This window comes from Notamacropus eugenii, chromosome 5 (genome assembly GCF_028372415.1).
Source record: "Notamacropus eugenii isolate mMacEug1 chromosome 5, mMacEug1.pri_v2, whole genome shotgun sequence".
In the NCBI taxonomy this organism is placed as follows: domain Eukaryota; kingdom Metazoa; phylum Chordata; class Mammalia; order Diprotodontia; family Macropodidae; genus Notamacropus; species Notamacropus eugenii.
This window is the reverse complement of record NC_092876.1, coordinates 133,409,353-133,430,239: the sequence shown is the minus strand read 5'-3', so window position 1 is coordinate 133,430,239 and position 20,887 is coordinate 133,409,353. Positions and strand designations below refer to the sequence as shown.

The following is a 20,887-nucleotide window of genomic DNA, read 5'->3' as shown; positions in this document are numbered from 1 at the left end:
CATTTTTCTAATCGATAATGATTTAGAGCATTTTTTCCATATAACTATAAATCATTTTGATTTCTTCATCAGAAAAATTCCTGTTCATATTCTTTGATCATTTACCAGTTGGTGAATGACTTGCTTTCTTAGAGATTTGACAAAATTCTTGATGTATTTGAGATATGAGACCTTTTTCTGAGGAACTGTCTATAAATTTTTTTCTCTCAGTTTTCTGCTTTCCTTCTAATCTTCACTTGCTTTATTATTACAAAACCTTTTTAATATAATGAAATCAAACATTTTACATAATACTCTCATGTCTTGATAGTTCATAAATTATCCATCTAAGTGATAAGTCTAATGGGTAATCCATTCAGTGTTTTTCAAATTTTCTTGTAATATCTCCTTTTACATCTAGGTCATGTGTCCATTTTGACCTTATCTTCATAAATGGTGTAAGATATTGGTCTATGCTAAATTTCTACCAGACTGCTTTCCAGCTTTCCTAACATTTTGTTTTATCAAATTATGAATTCTTATCCCAAAAACTTAGGACTTTACACTTGTCAAACACTAAGTTACTATATTCATTTAATATATTCATTCTGTTCCACTGATCTTTCTTTGTATTTCTTAAACAGAACCAAATAGTTTGGATAATTGTTGCCTTAAAAGATAATTAAAGGTCTGATACTGCTAAACCTCTGTGAATATTTTTGGAGAAGTCTATGCCTATGACTGACTGACTGTAAAATCTAATGCCCCTTTTCTCACTTTTTATCCTTCTTGACTTCTGAGCTACCATTGACACTGTTGATCAGTTCTCCTCTTTGACTCTCCCCACTCTCTCCCTGGTTCTCCTGTCTGGCTTCTCCTTCTCAGGCTCCTTGCCTGAATCTTCATAGAAGTCTTACTCACTAATTAAGGTGCCCCTTCCCTCTTAGGCCCAAGACTTATGCCTCTGTAGTCTTCTCTTCCCCTTCTCAGCTCTCTCATTAGTGATCTTGACTCCCATGAATTCATTGACCATTTCAATGAAGATGATTCCCAGCCCTGTTCTTTCTCATGAACTCGAGTCTTCTTACCCTTCTGTCTCCCTCATGAAGTGTAGGATCCAGCTCTCTTGGTCTTGTGGCTGTTACTCACATTTGACATTCAGTCTTCTAAGCTGAGATTCTGGCAGAGTCAAAAGGAAGAAGCTTCTGCCATCCCTAAGCTAAGTCTTTGCCCCAGCAAAAAGAGCTTTTGACTCCATGGAAATGAAGCAAACATTCTCAGAGAAAGGACATGAAGGACCTGCAGTTGGGGCCTTGGCCAGGTCTATCTCCTACACTTAGGTCCCACCCCCATTGTCCCTTGGGCTGCTGCCTAATCTTTCCCCAAGCAGAAGCTAGGTTTACTTGTGGGAAAGTGTACCTTTGGTATAGGGGAGGAGAAATGAGTTGGACTGGGTTCTTCATATGAAGTTTGAGTTGATACATTACTGAAGCCCTGAGTCAAGTGGATGATCATTAAGGTGGGAGAACATATGGAGGCTTGTGGCTGAGTGTTGGGTAAGAGAGCCACCCACAGAATGAGCCCTAGAATCCTAGGAATGAAAGCGTAAACTGGATGAGTGGGCCCCAAGGGATTGTTATAGACCTATTTTAAAAAAGTTCTTTAGTGATGTTTGAGTTTCACATTGCCTGGATTTCTCCTATGTGTGTCCTCCTTTTAGAGAGCTGACCATTCTAATGAAGAATTTAAAAAGAAGAAAGAGAAAAAAGAAGGGAGAAAAAAACAATCTCCAGAAAACTAAGGTTTTTTGCAAGGTTCCATATCCATGGACTCAGAAATCTGAAGCAATGTATATGTGTGTCAGGGGGAGGAGGGAAGTTTCTTCTCCTATTTCTTCTTTAAAGATAGGCTTTTTATTTTAATTTATCTACCTCTAGTTTTGTTTCTGGGCCTGTAATTTATTCCTTATTTCCTGTGGGCCCCAAAGCAACCCTTACAGTTGGGGCAGAAGGTCTGGTTACCTCCATTTTGCAGATAAGGAAAGACCAAGAGGGAGAGGTTGATTCTGTCTGGTTCCCATAGCTGATAAGGGAGCAATTCAAATTGGACCTTGGGTCTTCCTGGCTCCAAGCTCATCAGACTCTGCTCCCAGCTGCTTCAATACCTAGACCTATAATTGAAAGGGACCTCAGAGGACACCAGGTCTGCTCCCTTCATCCAATTTGTAGAGATATGAGTTAAGTCCCATGGAGCATAAGGGACTTTGGAAGGTGCCACAGGCAGTAAGCCTCAGAGGCAGGATTTGAACTCAGGGTCTCTGACTCCAAAGCTAGTTTATTTCTGCTAGAATAAATTGCCTCATAGTATTATCTTCATTTTACAGTTGAGAACATTAAGATTCAGAGAGGGAAGGGTCTCATCCATGGTCACACAGGTCTGGGAAGTGCCAGACCTAAAACTTTGGATACCAATGTGGTATTCATTCAGTTATGCTGACCCTCTGGCAATCATGGCTCAGCAGTCAGAGAGATCTCAAAGGGCATCTGGCCCAACCCAGCCCTCAACAGAAATACCCTTTCCAACATCCCCAACAAGTCATCATCCAGCCTCCACCGAGAGACTCTAACCAGGTCTCCCGAGGCTGATCTTTCAATCATACCATGCTGCTACTCAAGATGAATCTAAGAAATAGAAAAGGAGAGGGGAAAAGAAGGACTGATTTGTAAACAAGCTGCCAGAGATGCCACTTCTGATTATCCCTGTGTAATACACCAGCTCAGACACAGAAGCTGATTTTGAATGACAAAGATGACAATTCAAAGGTTTAGCTTTGGCAAATAGGGCCATGTCAGAGACTTGAGTAAAGAAGGAGAGGACAAAAGACTACCTCTCATACATTTGATAGAAAGAGAGATTTTCATCCTGGGACTAACTGAGAGCCATTTGGCAGGATCACCAAGAAGCCACTCCCCAAAGGAACAATGTGATAAGGACTTTTTCCAGCTTGTACAGTAAAAGCAAGATGAATAGTGTCACTGGAGTTTAGAATGCAGTCCAGAGAGGATCAGTCTCTATCCTGGGAATGGCCTGAGCTGAACAGAGCAGGCCAGAGGCAGGTGTGTCAGGACAAAGAAGCAGTATCATTTATTTCAGAATGAGGAAAGGGATTTGCATGCAATGAATCCTCACCACACAAGAGGGGCACTTAACATGTTGGGTACAATGCTAATATACATAAGTGAGTTAAACTATGAATCATTTTTATGTGTTGGGTACAATGCTAATATACATAAGTGAGTTAAACTATGAATCATTTTTATGTCTTTAGTTACTGTGCCCCCAGGTCCTGTGGGAATGGTATTATCCCAAGTTGGGGGGCATCATTATGTGGTACAGAACCAGAGATCTGTAATGAGAACAGTAGGACACTACAAGAAATAAGGATAATGAGCATGTCAGAGATGTGATGGATGTTTGCTCCCAGGTCCCTGGAAAATACAGGGAGTGAACATATGGTGTAATACACTTTGCCAGAAGGTGAGATCATCCAGAGAACAAAGGATTGTGGTTATGCCAAGCACAGGGTACTGTCTGTTTCCTGGGCCTTCATTCTGGGAAAGAAAATATATTCAAAATATTTTGAAAATAATTAGAATGGGAACAGATCTTTCTCTTCCTGGTGGGATGAATTCTCTCCTCCTTTCTTACTGAGAAGTGTCCGGATAATTGTTATTCAGCATAAAGCAAGGTAAGCCCCAAAGCACTCAGAAGGAGGTCCTTGAATAACTTCTGGGTTGTCTGGGGTAGTTCTTTTGTTGGAAGGGGCTTTGTTCCAAAGGGCTTTTATTCATTTTCATGGTGATCACTCTTCTCTGTGCTGTAGCACAGTCTCAGAAACTTGGGAAGTGTAGGTAGGTCAGGTTTCTTTTTTTAAATTTTTATTGCATTTTTATTTCTAGCATAAAACAAGCATTTCCATAGCTTAGTATAATAAAAACATGGTTGCACATGAAACTACAAATCTATTGTGTACCATTTGCTATTCCTTTTAAATAGATAATAAAGTTGTCACACCACCCAGGTGAGAAAGCTCTGCACGAAGACAGTAGAAGTATCAGAGGAGAGAAGGAGATGGATATGAGAGAGGTCAGAAAGGTAGACAGGACAGGACGTGGCCATGGAGGACTAGAGATGGGGAGACAGGGAAAGAGAGAATAAGGAGTTGAGAATGACACTGAGGTTGAGGTCTGATGCTGTCCTTGACAGTAATAGAGAAGGTAGGAAACTGGAAACATTTAGGGGGAAAGAGAGTGAGTTCAGTTCTGGACAAGTTGTGTTTGATGTCTATGGGACATCCAGGTCAGAGTGTCCAACAGGCAGCAGAGGTTAGGCTAGATCATTGAGTCTGGGAGGTCTCTGCCTAGAGGAAATCATTGAATCCATGTGAGCTGCTGAGAGTGAAATACAGAAAGAGAAGATCAATGAGCAAGGACTTAATCGAACAAGTCTTCAGGGAGCAGGTGGTCCACTGAATAAAGGCACTGGAACACTTGAATAAATAGAAAGGAGCTGAGGTATGGAGGATGAAATTAGCACAAACCTGACCTGCGAGATCTGTATGAAGAGGGGAGATAACATGGGATGGATGTAAACTGGACCAGAGTATCTCTGTCCTTTATGTGTGGGTGCCCAGACTCTGAGAAAACATTAGGTATTCCTGGGCTAAGGTCTCAGTGGGAATAATTTTCATGTTCTTTTCTCCTGCTCATCACTGAAACACCCTTGCTTGTTCTTAGCATCCAGTGTTGGATTCCTGCTAGCCATGATGTGGATCATGAAGTGGAATCACCAGCCAGCTTCCTACAACAGCCTCACTGTACCTTTCTACCTCATACATCTCATCCTTGCCCTTTCCAGTGATCCTGGCTCAGGTAACTCTCTTTAGTCTCCACCACTGTGGCCCCCACACATCATTACCCACTGATATTTCACTTCAATGAACTATCAATTCAAGAAACACTCATTTAGCCCCCATTGCTCCCAAGACCTTGTGTTTTAACATTACTGGAAGTTCACAGTTTACATAAGGCGTGATCTCTCATGACAGTATCACCGCCTCCATCCTAGGCATCTTCACCCATATTAGCTACAGAGATTTATAGGATTGCAGAGCTGGAAGGGACCTCATCCACTTCAAGTTCATTATGTTACAGGCCCATGAAGGATGGAGACACAGCTGAAAAGAAGGTTCTCTCATAATAGGGATTCACACTTGTCAGTAATGGAGATAACTGTCACTGTTCAGATTAACTCATGAATAGAGGGGGGGAAGTGATAATGTGTACAGAATGTGAGGGGTCATTGAGAGCAATACTGAAGGACTTTCAAGTATCACTGAGCATCCATTTGAACTTTGGCACTTTACATTGCTTTCTGCTCTATTGACAGGTCATATTAAATACTCATAGGAAAACTAGTGGAGATTGTTGGATATTTCTCAAAACAAGTTTTGAGAATATTATCTCACAACCAAAGATGTGATGGGAATTCCAAAATAATTTGTAATTTCAATTAATTTTGTTTTCTGGGACCAAGGGTCCTGAGCCACCATACTTAGTCAAGCAATCAACAAAAGAAATCGGAATATTACAAGCTAAGATTGGCTTTTTTTTAATTGTCCTGGTCCAGTGCTCACTGGGGATGTTTGGTTCCAGATAACTATCTGTCTAGGGGACCAATAATGTTTCTGAACTTCTGTGAAATAGTTGCATAACAGTCTCTGTCCACACACCCATTTGGGGGACCCAATTTCTATTCCCCCAAGTCTCAATAATTCTCCATGACTCTTTTGGAGTTTAGATGCAAAGACTTAATCTTACTACCAAGGTCTTCTTTGACTGGCCCTGAAAGAAATCTGGGGACAAGAAAAAGAGTTAAAAGAAGCAGAGTGTCCACACTTATGCCTTTGTAAGATAAATCTGCCTGCAAAAGTATTGATCTTTTATGGCTAGGAGACATGTCCCTCATCTCCGAACTATACTGTGTAGACTAGAGAGTCACAGAGCATTAATGTTGGGATGGCTATCTTTACACATGAGCTAATGCAATCCCCAGGCCCTGTTTCATTTATTTATTTTTATATTATTGTTTCTTTAATTTTTAATTAATGAACTATAATATAGTATAATAAAACAGCGATTGCACATGAAACTGCCAATCTATTTCATAGAACTTGCTATCCCTTTTAAATATGTAATAAAGTTATCACATGAATATCTTTTTTCTCTTTTTTTACCTTCTGTCCCCCCACCCTGCCCTAGAGATGGTTTCCATTCGACACAAATATGTGTACATACATACATATATGTATATATATAAAATGTGTAAAAGTACTCTACAAATACTTTTATTTATCAATTCTTTCTCTGGATTTAAATAGTGTCTTCTTTTATATGTCCCTTCTAGTTTATTTGGGTATTTACAATAGTCAAAATGACGTATTCACTCAAAGGTTTTTTTAAAACAATATTGATGTTACTGTATCAATAAAATGGTCTCTCAGTTCTGCTCACTTTACACATTATTATTGCATGAAAGTCTATCCATGTTTTTTCTAGGGTCATAAAGCTCTTATGGCACAGTGGTATTCCACCACATTCATATACCACAACTTGTTCAGTCATTCCTCAATTGATGGACATCCTGAAATTTCCAATTCTTTGCCACCACAAAGAGAGCTGCCATTACCATTTTAGAAAATCTACGTTCTTTTTCCCTTTTCCCTAATTATCTTTAGAAATACACCTAATAGACAATCTACTTCCAGGATTCAAGATGACAGAATAAGCAATAAATTGCTGTCACTCTCCCTTATTGATCTCTGCAAAAAATAGAAAATAGCACCTCAGAAAAAATCCTAGAAGATGGAACCAGTGGAAAGATGTGGTGAAGTTGTCTTTTAGCCCAGGAAACTGGAGTATCTGTGAGAAAGGTCCATTTCACTCAAGTAAAAGGTGGACACTGTCCAGGACAGGAGGTCTCCCAGCAACCCAGCAACAAACCCTATCTCAGCAAATGAGCAGGAGATTCTGAACCCCAGGGTGGTGGAGCACACAAGCTCCAACACCAGAATCCCCCATACACACACAAAGTGAAGTGAAATGGATGAATAGTAACAAAAAGATAAATTGTATAGATTAACAGAAGAGGACATTAAATACTAAAATAGCCACATTTCTGAAAAAGAAATGGAATAAGCCATCAATGACCTCCCTAAGAAAAACTCTCCAGGGTCAGATGGATTTCCAAATGAGTTTTACAAACAAGTAAGGAATAATTAATTCCAATACTATATAAACCATTTGGAAAAATAGACAAAGAAGGAGACCTATCAAATTCTTCTTATGATACATATATAGTGCTGATACCTAAAACAAAAAGAGCCAAAACAGAGAAAATAATTACAGATGAATTTCCCTAATGTATAAATACAAAAATCTTAAAAGCTTAAAGCAACTTATTACAAGGATAATACATTTTGACCAGATGGGATTTTTCCCAGGACTGCAGGGCTGGTTGATTAGGAAAACTATCACCTTAATTGACCACATCAATAACAAAACCAACAAACATCATCTGATTATCTCAATAGATGCAGAAAAAGCTTTTAACAAAATACAACACCCATTCCTATTTAAAAAAAAAAAAACACTAGAGAGCATAGGAATAAATGGAGTTTTCCTTAAAATGCTAAGTAGTATGGATCTAAAACTTTCAGCAAGCATTATATGTAAAGGGGATAACATAGAACCATTTCTAATAAGATCTGGAGTGAAACAAGGATGGCTGTTATCACCACTGTTATTCAATATTGTACTAGAAATTTTAGTTTTAACAATAAGAGAAGAAAAAATTGGAGGAATTAAAATAGGCAATGAAGAAACAAAACTATCACTCTTTACAGATATTATGATACACTGAGAGAATCATAGAGACTCAACTAAGAAACTCCTTGAAATAATTAGCAACTATACCAAAAGCTGCAGGATATAAAATAAACTGACATAAAGCATTGGCATTTCTATATATTACTAACAAAGCCCAACAGCAAGAGATAGAAAAAGAAATTCCATTTAAAGCAACTATCAACAATATATTTGGGAACAAATCTGTCAAGTCAAACTGTGGAACTATGTGAACAATATTACAAAACACTTTTCACACAAATAAAGTACAATTTCAACAATTGGAAAAATATCATTGCTCATGGGCAGGCTGAGGATAATGCTCCCTAAATTAATTGACTTGGTGCCATATCACTTAAATTGCTAAAAATTTATTTTATAGGGCTAGAAAAAAATAATATCAAAATTCATTTGCTAGAACAAAAGGTCTAGAATATCAAGGAAATTAATGAAAAGAAATGCAAGGAAAGATGCCTTGCTGCACCAGATCTAAAACTGTGTTATGAAGCATCAATCATCAAAACTACTTGGCACTGGCTAAGAAATAGAGTGGTGGATCAGTGAAATAGGTTAGGTACACAAGACATAAGGTAGTCAATGACTACAATAATCTATTGTTTGATAAACCCAAAGTTCCAGCTTTTGGGATAAGAGCTCACTATCTGACAAATAAATGTTGAGAAAACTGGAAAATAGTGTGGAAGAAACCAAGCACAGACCAATATTTTACATTGTATATGAAGATAAGGTCAAAAACAGTTCAAAATTTAGACATAAAAAGTGATACGATAAGAAAATTTGGAGAGCAATGAATAGTTTACTTGTCAAATCTACAGAAAATGGAAAAATTTCTGGCTAAACAAGAGATAAACCTTATGAAATGGAAAATAGGTAATTTTTATTAAATTTTAACGATTTTCCAAAAAAAATCAATATATTCAAGATTAGAAGAAAAGCAGAAATCTGAGAAACAATTTTCACAGCCATGGTCACTGATAAAGACCTCATTTCTAAAATGCATAGAGAACTGAGTCATATTTATAAGAGTACAAGTCTTTTCCCAATTGATAATTTGATAAATGACCAAAGGATATGAAGAAGCAATTTTCAGATGAAGAAATAAAAATTGTCTATACTCATAAAAAATGCTGTAAATCACTATTGATTAGAAAATGCAAATGAAAACAACTCTAAGATGCTACATCACATCTATCAGATTGGCTAACATGACAAAATAGGTAAAAGATAAATGTTGAAGAAGATATGGGAAAATTGGAACACTAATGCATTGTTGGTAGAGTTGTGAGCTGATCCAGCCATTCTAGAGAGCAATTTACAACTGTGTCCAAAGGGTAGCCACACTGTGCCTACCCTCTGATCCAGCAATACCACTACTCGGTCTGTATCCCAATATTTATATATTAAAAATATATACATTGCCCAGAAGAGGAAGTTGAATATTTAAAGAACTCCATTTCAGAAAAAGAAATTGAACAAACCATCAATAATTCCCTAGGAAAAAATCTCCAGGACCAGATGGATTCTATCAAAGTGAATTCTATCAAACATTTAAAGAAGAGTTAATTCCAACACTATATAGACTACTTTGTAAAATTCTTGGAGTGCTACCAAATTCTTTTTATGATACAAATATGGTCCTGATACCTAAACCAGTAAGAGTCAAAACAGAGAAAGAAAATCATAGACCAATTTCTCTAACGAATATAGATGAAAAAATGTTAAATAAAATATTAGCAAAAAGAATTGAGCAACTTTTCATGAGAATAATATATTATGATCAGGTAGAATTTATACCAGGAATGCAGGGCAGGTTCAATATTAGGAAATCTAGTAGCATTATTGGTCATTTCAACAAGAAAACTAACAAAAGTCATAGGATTATCTGAATAGATGAGGAAAAAGCTTTTGACAAAATACAACATCCATTCCTATTAGAAACACTGAAGAGCGTAGGAATAAATAGAACTTTCCATAAAATAATAAGCAGTATCTACCCACAACCATCAGGAAACATTATATACAATGGGGATAAGCTAGATGCATTTCCAAAAAGATCAGGGGTGAAACAAGGATGTCCATTATCACCACTGTTATTCAATATGGTACTAGAAATGTTAGCTTTAGCAAGAAGAGAAGAAAAAGAAATTGCCAAAATATGCAAAGAAACTAAGTTATCAGTCTTTGAATATAATATGATGATGTACTTAGAGAATCCCAGAGAATCAAGTGAAAAACTACTTGAAATAATTAACAACTTTCACAAAGTAGCAGGTTACAAAATAAACCCACATAAGTCATCTGTATTTCTGTATACGATTAACAAAGCCCAATAGCAAGAGGTAGAAAGAGAAAACCCACTTAAAGCTAAGGAAGACACTTTAAAATATCTAGTTTCTTCCAAAATGAACCCAGGCACTATATGAACACAATTACAAAACACTTTTCACACAAATAAAGCCAGATCTCAGTAAGTGGAAAAGCACCAGTTGCTCATGGGTAGGTTGAGCTAATATAATAAAAATGGCAATTCAACCTAAATTAATTTACATATTCAGGACCATACCGATCAAACTACCAGATAGTTATTTTCTAGAGCTAGAAAAAACAGTATCAAAATTCATCTGGAAGAACACACAGTCCAGAATATCAAGGGAACTAATGAAAAGAAATGCTAGAGAAGGTGGCCTAGCCCTACCAGATCTCAAATTGTATTATAAAGCAGCAATCATCAAAACCATTGGGACTGGCTAAGAAAAAGAGGAGTAGACCAGTGGCTGAAAACACAGTAGTCAGTGAATATAGCAATTTATGTTTAATACACCCAAAAGCCTCAGTTTCTGGGATAAGAACTCACTGTTTGACAAAAATTGCTGGGAAAACTGGATAACAGTATGGTAGAAACTGGGTGCAGACCAATGCCTAACATCGTACATAAGAATGAAGTTCAAATGGATACATGATCTAGGTATAAAGACTCATACTGCAAACAAATCAGGAGCAAGGAATAGTGTATTTATTTGCCAGATTTATAGAGAATGGAGAAAATTTTGACTAATCAAGAGATAGAAAACATTATGAAGTACAAAATAGATAATTTTGATTACATTAAATTGAAAAGGTTTTGCACAAGCAAACACAATGCAACCAAGATTAGGAGGGAAGTAGAAAACTGCAAAAGCATTTTTGCTACTAGTGTCTATGATAAAGGCCTCATTTCTAAAATATACAGAGAATTGAGTCAATTGTACAAGAATACAAGTCATTTCCCAATTGATAATGGTCAAAGGATATGAACCAGCAGTTTTCAGAGAAAGAAATTAAAGTCATATGAAAAAATGCTCTAAATCCCTATGGATTAGAGAGAAACAAATCAAAACAACTCTGAGATACCACATTACACCTCTCAGATTGGCTAACAAGACAGAACAGGAAGATGATAAATGTTGGAGAAGATGTGGGGGAGTTGGAATATTAATTCATTGTTGGTGGAGCTATAAGCTGATACAACCATTCTGGAAAAAAATTTGGAACTGTGAACAAAGGCCTAAAAAAGGTGCACACCATTTCACACAGCAATATTGCTTCTAGGACTGTATCCCAAAGAGATCATAAAAATGGGAAAAGGTCCCACATGTACAAAAATATTTATATCACCTCTCTTTGTGGTGGCCAAGAACTGGAAATCAAGGGGATTCCCATCAAATGGGGAATGGCTGAACAAGTTATGGTATATGAATATAATGGAATATTATTGTGCTATGAGAAGTGATGAACAGGAAGACTTCAGAGAGACCTGGAAAGAATTATATGAACTGATGTGGAATGAAAGGAGCAGAACCAGGAGAACTCCTGTACACAGTAACAACCACAGTGAGTAAGGAATTTTTCTGGTAGACTTAGCCCTTCACAGCAATGTAAGCACTTAAAAAATTCCCAACGGACTCTTGAGGCAAATGCCTTCCACATCCAGAGAAAGAACTATGGAACTGGGATCACAGAATGAAGCAGATCATTTTCTTTTGTGTTATGTTTTGTTTTGTGGTTTATCCCATTCATTTTAGTTCTTCCATACAAGATGATTACTCTTAAAATGTATTTACTAAGAATGCATGCATAGAAACAATATACGATTGCATGCCATCTCGGGGGAATGAGGTAATAAAATTCTCTCTTTTTCAGATGATATGATGATGTATTTGGAAAATCCCAAAAACTTAAACAGTTATTTGAAAAAAATCATTAATTTTAGCAAAGTAGCAGGATATAAAGTAAATCCATATAAATTAGCATTCCTATATATCGCAAACAAAACTTTGCAAAAAGAGAGAGTAAGAAATGCTTCGTTTAAAATAACTCTAAGCAGGGTAAAACACCCAACCCTCATTTTATAAGCAAAGCAACTTAAATTGGGGCTGGTTGGGACTGCCTTAACATGACATGCTAGAAGCGGGATGAGAATCTCAATCTTCTAACGCCCAGTCAAGGATTCTGCTTTCCTGGGGCTCACAGGACTTCTCTGACTTTGGTCCCATGCAGAGGGAAGAAGAGGCATTCAGGGAGGTCTGAAAACTCTAATGTCAGGGCAGGTTTCCTTCAGGCCTCAAAAAAACACTGAAACCCTCCCTCCCTTCCCGATCAAAGGGACCAACCTGTGCTGGTGATTAAGGCTCTGGGTCTAAGGAAAGCCACCCCTGGGGAAGGAAGAGGAAGACTGAAAGTTTTGGAGCAAAATCTCACAGCAAAACAGGCCAGGCTCATAACTTTTCATGAAGATGCCACGTACAGAGCACTTAGGAAGTCATAATCTGGATGGAGGTTTCAGCTACAAAGATGAGGTGAAGTCCCAGGAGACCCAGAACCAACAGTGTCAGTGAGAAGAGTGTCTGGTACCTTCTGCCTCCCAGGATCTCTGTTTTCTAATCCCAGCACTGACCATTTGCCCCTCCTACCTCCCTCTGATGGGCAAATTTCTGAGGCTGCTGTTGTCCACACTAGGACCTGGCCTCTTGACCTGTGTGTGAATGAGGTTTTCAGAAATGATCTCTTCCACAAAAGCAAGGGTCCCATGTCTTCTCATCCAGACCCAGCCAAGAAAATAGGACACTTAGACTGTGTCATTGAGGGCTCAGCTGTTTCTACCCTTCTAACAAAGAGGAAACAAATCCAGTTTCCTGTGAACTCTGTACCAAAAAAGTGCAGGGAGATTCTCCCCAGTGGAACATAGAACCAAAGGGAAAGCAAGGACAGAAATATAGTTTTAGAATTGGGAAAAACCCCAGAGATCACTGAGTTTAATCCTCTTGTTTACTGCAGAAATGGAGGCCTGGAGAAGTCTAGTGACTCATCCAAAGGCATTAGCAGAGCTAACATTTCAACCCAAATCCCTTTCTTCTAGGCCCAGTGAGTCAGGATGCCAGCACTACAGTGATGCCCTGGAAGCCTCCCCCGCATTCCTATGGTCACACACCTCCTCCCCACTGAGCTACACTGCTCTGTCACATGGGGGTCTCCCACAGTCACAGGGCCTCTCAGGTCCAGCCTCTGGTCTCAGCTGCACAGACACAAGAGGAGTGCAAGTCCAACACACCAGCCTGGGCAGACTCAGTGCTGGGGCAGAGTCTGGGCTCAGCAGGGGCCATTGACAGGAGCTGTTGCCTTCCTGCCTCCACCCCAGACTTTCAGTCCCCATTCAGCTGCCCTGGCTCCCTGAATATACAAGACAGTGATGGGGAGAATGTCTTGTCTCCATCTCACAGACATGTCACAGTATGCATGGTGATTTCATGAAAGAGGGGCTAACAAGACAGAAGCACCACAGCAGGAACATATTCAGAACTAAATGGTCCTGGCTGCCCTGACCCCTACTTATATTCACTCCTCCACCCCACTGTTCTCTGATTCCTTGCTGTTTTTTCCCTGTTTCTCCACACAGGCATATTCACAGTATCTGGCCCTCGGATGCAGCCCATCCTGGCCTGGGTGGGGGAAGATGTCCAGCTCACCTGCCACCTCTCCCCTAAGATGGATGCTCGAGAAATGACTGTAAAGTGGGTCAGAAACCCACTGATTGTGCACTTGTACCGCAGGGGGCAGGAGGTGAAGGAAAGCCAGTCCCCTGCATTCCAAGGGAGGACAACAATGGTGAGAGAGGACATGGCTGAGGGGAAAGTGACCATCATAATCCACAAGGTCCAGCTTTCTGACACTGGCCGATACACATGTTATTTCCAGAAAGACTCCTTTTACAAGGAAACCAGCTTTGACCTTAAGGTAGCAGGTAGGTCCTACCTGGGTCATGGGTTTTCTCTAGAGCTGGGAGGGACCTTCAGACATTGGCATTGGCACAGATCTTTAGAGTGTCCAAGTTCCTTTCCCTACACTGTCTCACTGGAATCTCACAAGTACTTTGAGGGTCAGTATTTGTGTCACAAGGAACACCCAAACTCTCACTGACTGAAGGCCAGGTCTGTTGCTTTTCAGCCCCTCAGGGTCCTCTGGTACCTTTAATGGGGTTTGGGGTATCCAGCCCTTCTGTCATTGGCTCATGCCCCCCACAATGATTTTCCCCCAGTCTTAGAGGGTCTTCTGTTTCCTAATTCTATGTAACCACTAAATAGATTAGTTTTTCTCTAGTATTAGTTAATCGTACAGTAACATGAGAACAAATATAAAAATGACACTTTCTCTGACACCTGGGGACATCCTCCTCACATGGGCCACTTCAGTCTCTGAAGAGTTGGGGGGTGAAGGGAGTTCAGGTTCAAAGCTTAGCCCATTTCCTACATCGTATAGTCCCACCAAGTTCCACATCCCAAGCACCCCTTGCACTCAAATCCCAGGCACCCTGGCTCTCAGGGCTTCCCTTCTGGGTTGGTAGCAGCATTTGACTTGATTCTTCCTCCAAGTTTATAAATGAGCTTCCTAAAAAAAAAAAGCACCAAGACCAGACAGATTTAAAGGTGACTTCTATCAAACATTGAAAGATCAACTAATTCCAATATTAAATGAATTATTTGGCATAGGAGACAAAGAAGAGATCCTACCAAACTCCTTTAATGAAACAAATATGATAATGATACCTAAAACCGGAAGAGTAAATATAAAGAAAGAAAACTGTGGACCAATTTCATCAATGAAAAATCCTAAATAAAATGCTATCTAAAGTACTACAATATATTGCAAAGAATATTTATGAATTGGGATTTTTACCAGGAATACAAGGAAGGTATATAATAAGGAAAACAATTAAAACAATAGAATTTATCAATAAAAGGTTAAAAATGACATGATTATTTCAATAGGTGCAGAAAAGTCTGTTCATACAACTACATTCATTTCTATAAAAAACAATTGAAAGTAGAGGTATAAATGGATTTTTCCTTACATTGATAAAAAGCATTTAACTAAAACCATTAGCAAGCATCATTTCCAAAGGGGATAAGCCCTTTCCAGTTAGATTAGACTTGAAGCAAAGATGCCCACCTTTATTCAATATTATATTAAAAATCCTAGTAATAGAAATAAAAGAAAAGAAGCAGAAGGAATCAGAAGAGGGAATGAGATAATAAAATCCTCTCTTTTTGTAGATGATATGATGATGTATTTGGAAAATCCCAAAGACCCACAAAGTTAACTGAAAAAAAATTATTAATTTTAGCATAGTGGCAGGATATAAAGTAAAAACATGTAAATCAGCATTCCTATATGTCAGGAAAAAAAGCTTGCAAGAAGAGAGAGTAAGAAATGCTCCATTTAAAATAATTCTCAGCAGGATAAAACACTCAACCCTCATTTTATAAGCAAGGTAACAAGGTTGGGGCTGGTTGGGATTTGTTTAACATGACATGCTAGAAGCAGGATGCGATGTCCAGTCAAGGATTCCCAGGATTCTGCTTCACTGGGGCTCACAGGACTTCTCTGACTTTGGTCCTATGCAGAGGCAAGAAGAGGCATTCAGGGAGGCCTGAAAACTCTTATGTCAGGGCAGGTTTCCTTCAGGGCTCAACAAAGCACTTTCCAAACTCTCCCTCCCTTCCCCTTGGTGGAGCAAGACTGATAGGTTTGGAACAAAACCTCAGGCTAAGCCAGGCCAGGAGGCCAAGCTTTTCATGGAGATGCCATATACAGGGCACTTAGGAAGACAGCACCTGGATGGAGGTTTCAGCTAGAAAGATGAGCCAGGGTTCCAGGAGGCCTAGACCAGCAGTGTCAGTGAGAAGAGTTCCTGGTGTCTTCTGCCTCCCAGGAGCTAATCCCAGCACTGACCACTCCCCTCCTGCCTCCCTCTGATGGGCAGACTTCTGAGGGTGCTGGTGTCCAGACTAGGACCTGCCCTCTCAACCTGTGTGTGAATGAGGTTGTCAGAACCGATGTCCTCCACAGAAGCAAGGGGTCTTATGTCTTCTGATCCACACTCAGCCAAGAAATAGGACAGTTAGACTGTGTCATTGAGGGCTCAGCTGTTTCTCCCCTTCAGAAAAAGAGGAAACAAATCCAGCTTTCTGTGGACTCTGTACCAAAGAGCTGCAGGGAGATTCTCCCCAAGTGGAACACAGAACCAAAGGGAAAGCAAAGACAGAAACACAGTTTTAGAATTGGGAGAAACCCCAGAGATCATTGAGTTTAATCCTCTTGTTTATTGAAGAAATGGAGGCCCAGAGAGGTCTAGTGACTCATCCAAAGGCACTGGCAGAGCTAACATTTGAACTCAAATCCCTTCCTTCCAGGCCCAGTGAGCCAGGATGCCAGCACTACAGTGATGCCTGGAAGCCCCCCACATTCCCATAGTCACACATCTCCTCCACACTGAGTTGCACTGCTCTCTCACATAGGGTTCTCCCACAGACACAGAGGCTCTCTGGCCCAGCCTCCTTCTAAAGCTCTCAACTGCACAGACACAGGATGTGGGCACGTCCAACATCAGCCCAGAAGCCTGGGCTTCCTCTGCTATAGGAAGTTACCTCTGGGCAGCCTCAGTGCTGGGGCAGAGTCTGGTGCCAGCAGGGGCCATTGACAGGAGCTATTGCCTCCCTGCCTCCACCCCAGACTTTCAGTGCCCAATCAGCTCCCCTGACTCCCTGAATATAGAAGGCAATGAAGAGGAGAATGTCTTGTCTCCATCTCACAGACATGTCATAGTATGCAAAGGGATTTCATGAAAGAGGGGCTAACAAGAGAGAAGCACCACAGCAGGAACATATTCAGAACTAAATGGTCCTGGCTGCCCTGACCCCTACTTATATTCACTCCTCCACCCCACTGTTCTCTGATTCCTTGCTGTTTTTTCCCTGTTTCTCCACATAGACACATTCACGGTATCTGGCCCTCGGATGCAGCCCATTCTGGCCTGGGTGGGGGAAGATATCCAACTCACTTGTCAACTCTCCCCTAAGATGGATGCTCGAGAAATGACTGTAAAGTGGGTCAGAGACCCACTGATTGTGCACTTGTACCGCAGGGGGCAGGAGGTGAAGGAAAACCAGGCCCCTGCATTCCAAGGGAGAACAACAATGCTGAGAGAAGACATGGCTGAGGGGAAGGTGACCATCATCATCCACCAGGTCCAGCTTTCTGACACAGGCCAATACACTTGTTATTTCCAGAAAGTCTCCTTTTATAATGAAACCAGCTTTGACCTTAAGGTAGCAGGTAGGTCCTACCTGGGTCATGGGTTTTCTCAAGAGCTGGGAGGGAGCTTCAGACATTGACACTGGCACAGATCTTTAGAGTGTCCAAGGTGCTTTCCATACGTTGTCTCAATGGAATCTCACAAGTATCTTGTGGGTCAGTATTTGTGTCACAGGGAACTCCCAAGCTCTCACTGACTGAAGGCCAGGTCTGTTGCCTTTCAGCCCCTCAGGGTCCTCTGGTACCTTTAATGGGGTTTGGGGTATCCAGCCTCTCTGTCATTAGCTCATGTCCCCCACAATGATTTTCCTACAATCTTAGAGGCTTTTCTGTCTCCTTATTCCACACAAACACTTAATAGTCAGATTAGGTTTTCTAGAGTAATAGTTACTTGTACCAAGTCATGAGAACAAATGTCCAAGAGAAACTTCCTCTGACACCTGTGGACATCCTCCTCCTCATACAGGCCACCTCAGACTCTGAAGAGTTGGGGGGTGAAGGGAGTTCAGGTCCATAGCTTAGCCCAGTTCCTACATGGTATAATCCTACCAAGTTCCACGTCCCAAGCACCCCTTGGACTCAAGTCCCAGCACCCTGGCTCTCAGGGCTTCCCTCCTGCTTTGGCAGCAGCATTTGACTTGATTCTTTCTCCAGGGTCTCCATGGCTTGGGTCTTGGTGGCAGGAAGAATCCCCAACCTGTGCCTAGAAGTGAAATGCACCAACAAATAGCTCCTACCCACACCCCAAGCCTGTTTCTGGAGGGACCCAAGCCCTAGATTGGAGAGGGAAAGAACCCAGCTCAGTTCATAATATCTATGCCCTGTGGGCGAATAGGACTTTCACCTCCCATGGACACAGCTAGAAGGAGGGGGAAAAAGAGGGAGAGATGGAGAGAGACAGAGAAACAGAGAGATAGTCAAAGACAGGCAGAAAGACACAGAGACAGAGATAAAGAATGAATCTTCATCTGATACTTTACAAGGAACAGCCTATTTCAGCTTTGCAGCCAATAGAAAGTGACTGGTCCCATCCCAGTGTAAGGAAACACAGAATAGTTTGTCCCTGACTCAGGCCCCTGAAATCTCCCACATGGGTGTCTCCATGATAGGTCAGCTGAGGCACAAAGCAAAGCCCCTTGTCCTTCTCTCTCCATTTCAAATATTTGTTTCTTTGCTAAGTAGGCAGGGATGCATTTTGAACCCAGTCCTTGTCCCCAGTCTAGAACAATCCACTGGGGTCTCTGGGCAACCATGAGGGATCTCTTTTCATCTGCTTCCCCAGGGCCCTACAGGAAGGAATCTCACAGCAGCCAATGGTGCAGGATCATACACAATCTCACAGACTCAGAAGACAATCACAATCATCCCTAAATACAAAGTTTTGTAGACTCACTAAACCCAGGAACATTTTACATTCATGACCAGCCATTACTACCTGTTTTTCCCTCAGCCTTTCAGGGCCTTTCTCAACCCATTTTATCTCAAGCAAAAGAAACAGCAAAGACAAAGAAAGCTGGATGCCCCTCTTTGAGGGAAGGCCAGGTCCCTCTGAGCTTTCTAAACCACATGGAGCTCTCCACACAGGGAGATCATTTAGGCCTGGGGTTTCCCACTGACAGGTGGAGAGACCTGCTCTCTGTCCCAGACTCAGAGAACTGGGGTAAAAGTCCTGGACTGACACCCTGCTCTCATGCACTGAGGGGATATGGAGCGGCTAAGGACTTGTCTCTGGTCTTCTGCCCGCATTCTAGGCACATCAGTCCAACCGCAAATATTCACTCACTGAGTCAGGAGGACCTGAGTTTAAGTCTGCCCTCAGACACCTACTAGATGTGTGACCTTGGGCTAGTCAGTTAACACTAATTGCCTAAACATATATATGTATATATATATAGACAGAGAGAGAGAGTATATACGTATATATAACAAAATATTACATATGCTATAATGAGTTTTTGAACAATTATTCAGACCATAATTAATTCAATTAAAAGACCTGGAGGTAAGAAAACCTGGATTCTTATCCAAACTCAAACACTTACCAGGTACATCACTTGGGGCAAGGCCCTTTACCTATGTCTGCCTCAGTTTCATCATTTCTAAAATGAGGACAGTAAGAGCTTTGGCTCCCTAAGGTTGTACTGAGAATTCCATGAAACAACATTTGTAAATGGTATTGCCCATGGAAAAGGGTGTCTTGCTGATGTTCCCTTGTTCCAGCCCTGTCCGACTCTCTGTGACCATGTTTGGGGCTTTCTTGGCAGAGATCCTGGAGTGGTTTGCCTTTATCTTTTCAACCTCATTTGACAGACGAGAAAACTGAAGCAAACAAGGTTAATTGACATGCCCAGGCTCTCACAGCTGGGGAGTATCTGAGGCAGAATTTGAACAAGTATCTTCCTGTCTCCAGGCCCAGGGCTCTATGCACTGAACCATCCAGCTGCCCTAAAAGGCACTATACAAATGTGAGCTCTTCTTATTCTTGTGGCTACTGTGTTTTATTATCCACTTACTGTATTCATGGCCCTGTGCTTAGTGCTGAAGGAGACATGATGTTTACATTGAGCCAGGACTCTGCATTCAAGGGGATTTGTCTACAGTAATGAGCTGAGACACATGAATAAGTATAATAATCAAGAATATATGCTAAGTGGAATAGCCACGTTTAGAATTAAATGCTATTTCATTAAACTGATCAAACATTAACAACCTAGTTTATAGGACTCGCTCCTGTTAGACTTTGAAGGAAGCCATAGAGGTCAGTCATCAGAGGGGAGAAGAGGGAACATTGCAGGCCTGGGGAACAGCCAGAGAGAATGCCCAGAGCTGAGACAGGGAAGATCTTATTTGTGGGACCGCCGGGAGGCCCGAGTCACTGGACTGAAGAGCAGGTATTGGGGACTAAGATGTAAGAAGGTCAGGGTGGCAAGAGAGGCTTGGGTTATGCAAGTTTGTGAATTCTGATCAGGACCTTTTGAATTTGCTCTCTGAGGTAATGGGGAGCCACAAGTGTTATTGAGTGGCACAGGAACATGATAAGACATGAACTGTAGGAAAATCCCTTTAGTGGCTGGATGAGGGTGGATTGGAGTGGGGAGAGGTGTGAGGCAGGCAGACTCCATGTGGCTATTGCAGTGATCAAGGCCTGAGGTGAGAAGGGACTGCACTAGAGGGGTAGCCCTGTGAGTGCAGACAAGGGGTTATAAGAGAGATGCCTCAGAGGTGAAATGGAGGGGCCTTGTCAATGGATGGGATGTGAGGGATGAGAGAGAGGGAGGAATTCAGGATGATTGCTA

At 40.9% G+C, this 20,887-nt stretch overlaps 1 protein-coding gene across 1 annotated transcript; it reads left to right on the top strand.

Annotated features, from left to right (window-relative positions):
- The first annotated feature begins 13,844 nt into the window (after nucleotides 1-13,844).
- On the top strand, nucleotides 13,845-19,831 carry LOC140507691 (butyrophilin-like protein 2). The gene is made up of 3 exons (XM_072615670.1): nucleotides 13,845-14,241; nucleotides 17,268-17,612; nucleotides 19,812-19,831. The coding sequence occupies exons 1-3, from the start codon at nucleotides 13,923-13,925 to the stop codon at nucleotides 19,829-19,831; spliced, it is 684 nt and encodes a 227-aa protein (XP_072471771.1). The 5' UTR covers nucleotides 13,845-13,922.
- Nucleotides 19,832-20,887: the final 1,056 nt, after the last annotated feature.

Excerpts from the sequence above, each read along its gene's own strand:
- LOC140507691 (XM_072615670.1), top strand. The coding sequence starts at position 13,923 with ATGCAGCCCATCCTGGCCTGGGTGGGGGAAGATGTCCAGCTCACCTGC. Across the intron at positions 14,242-17,267 it reads CTTTGACCTTAAGGTAGCAG|ACACATTCACGGTATCTGGC; the intron begins GTAGGTCCTACC and ends TTCTCCACATAG. Across the intron at positions 17,613-19,811 it reads CTTTGACCTTAAGGTAGCAG|CCCTGTCCGACTCTCTGTGA; the intron begins GTAGGTCCTACC and ends CCCTTGTTCCAG.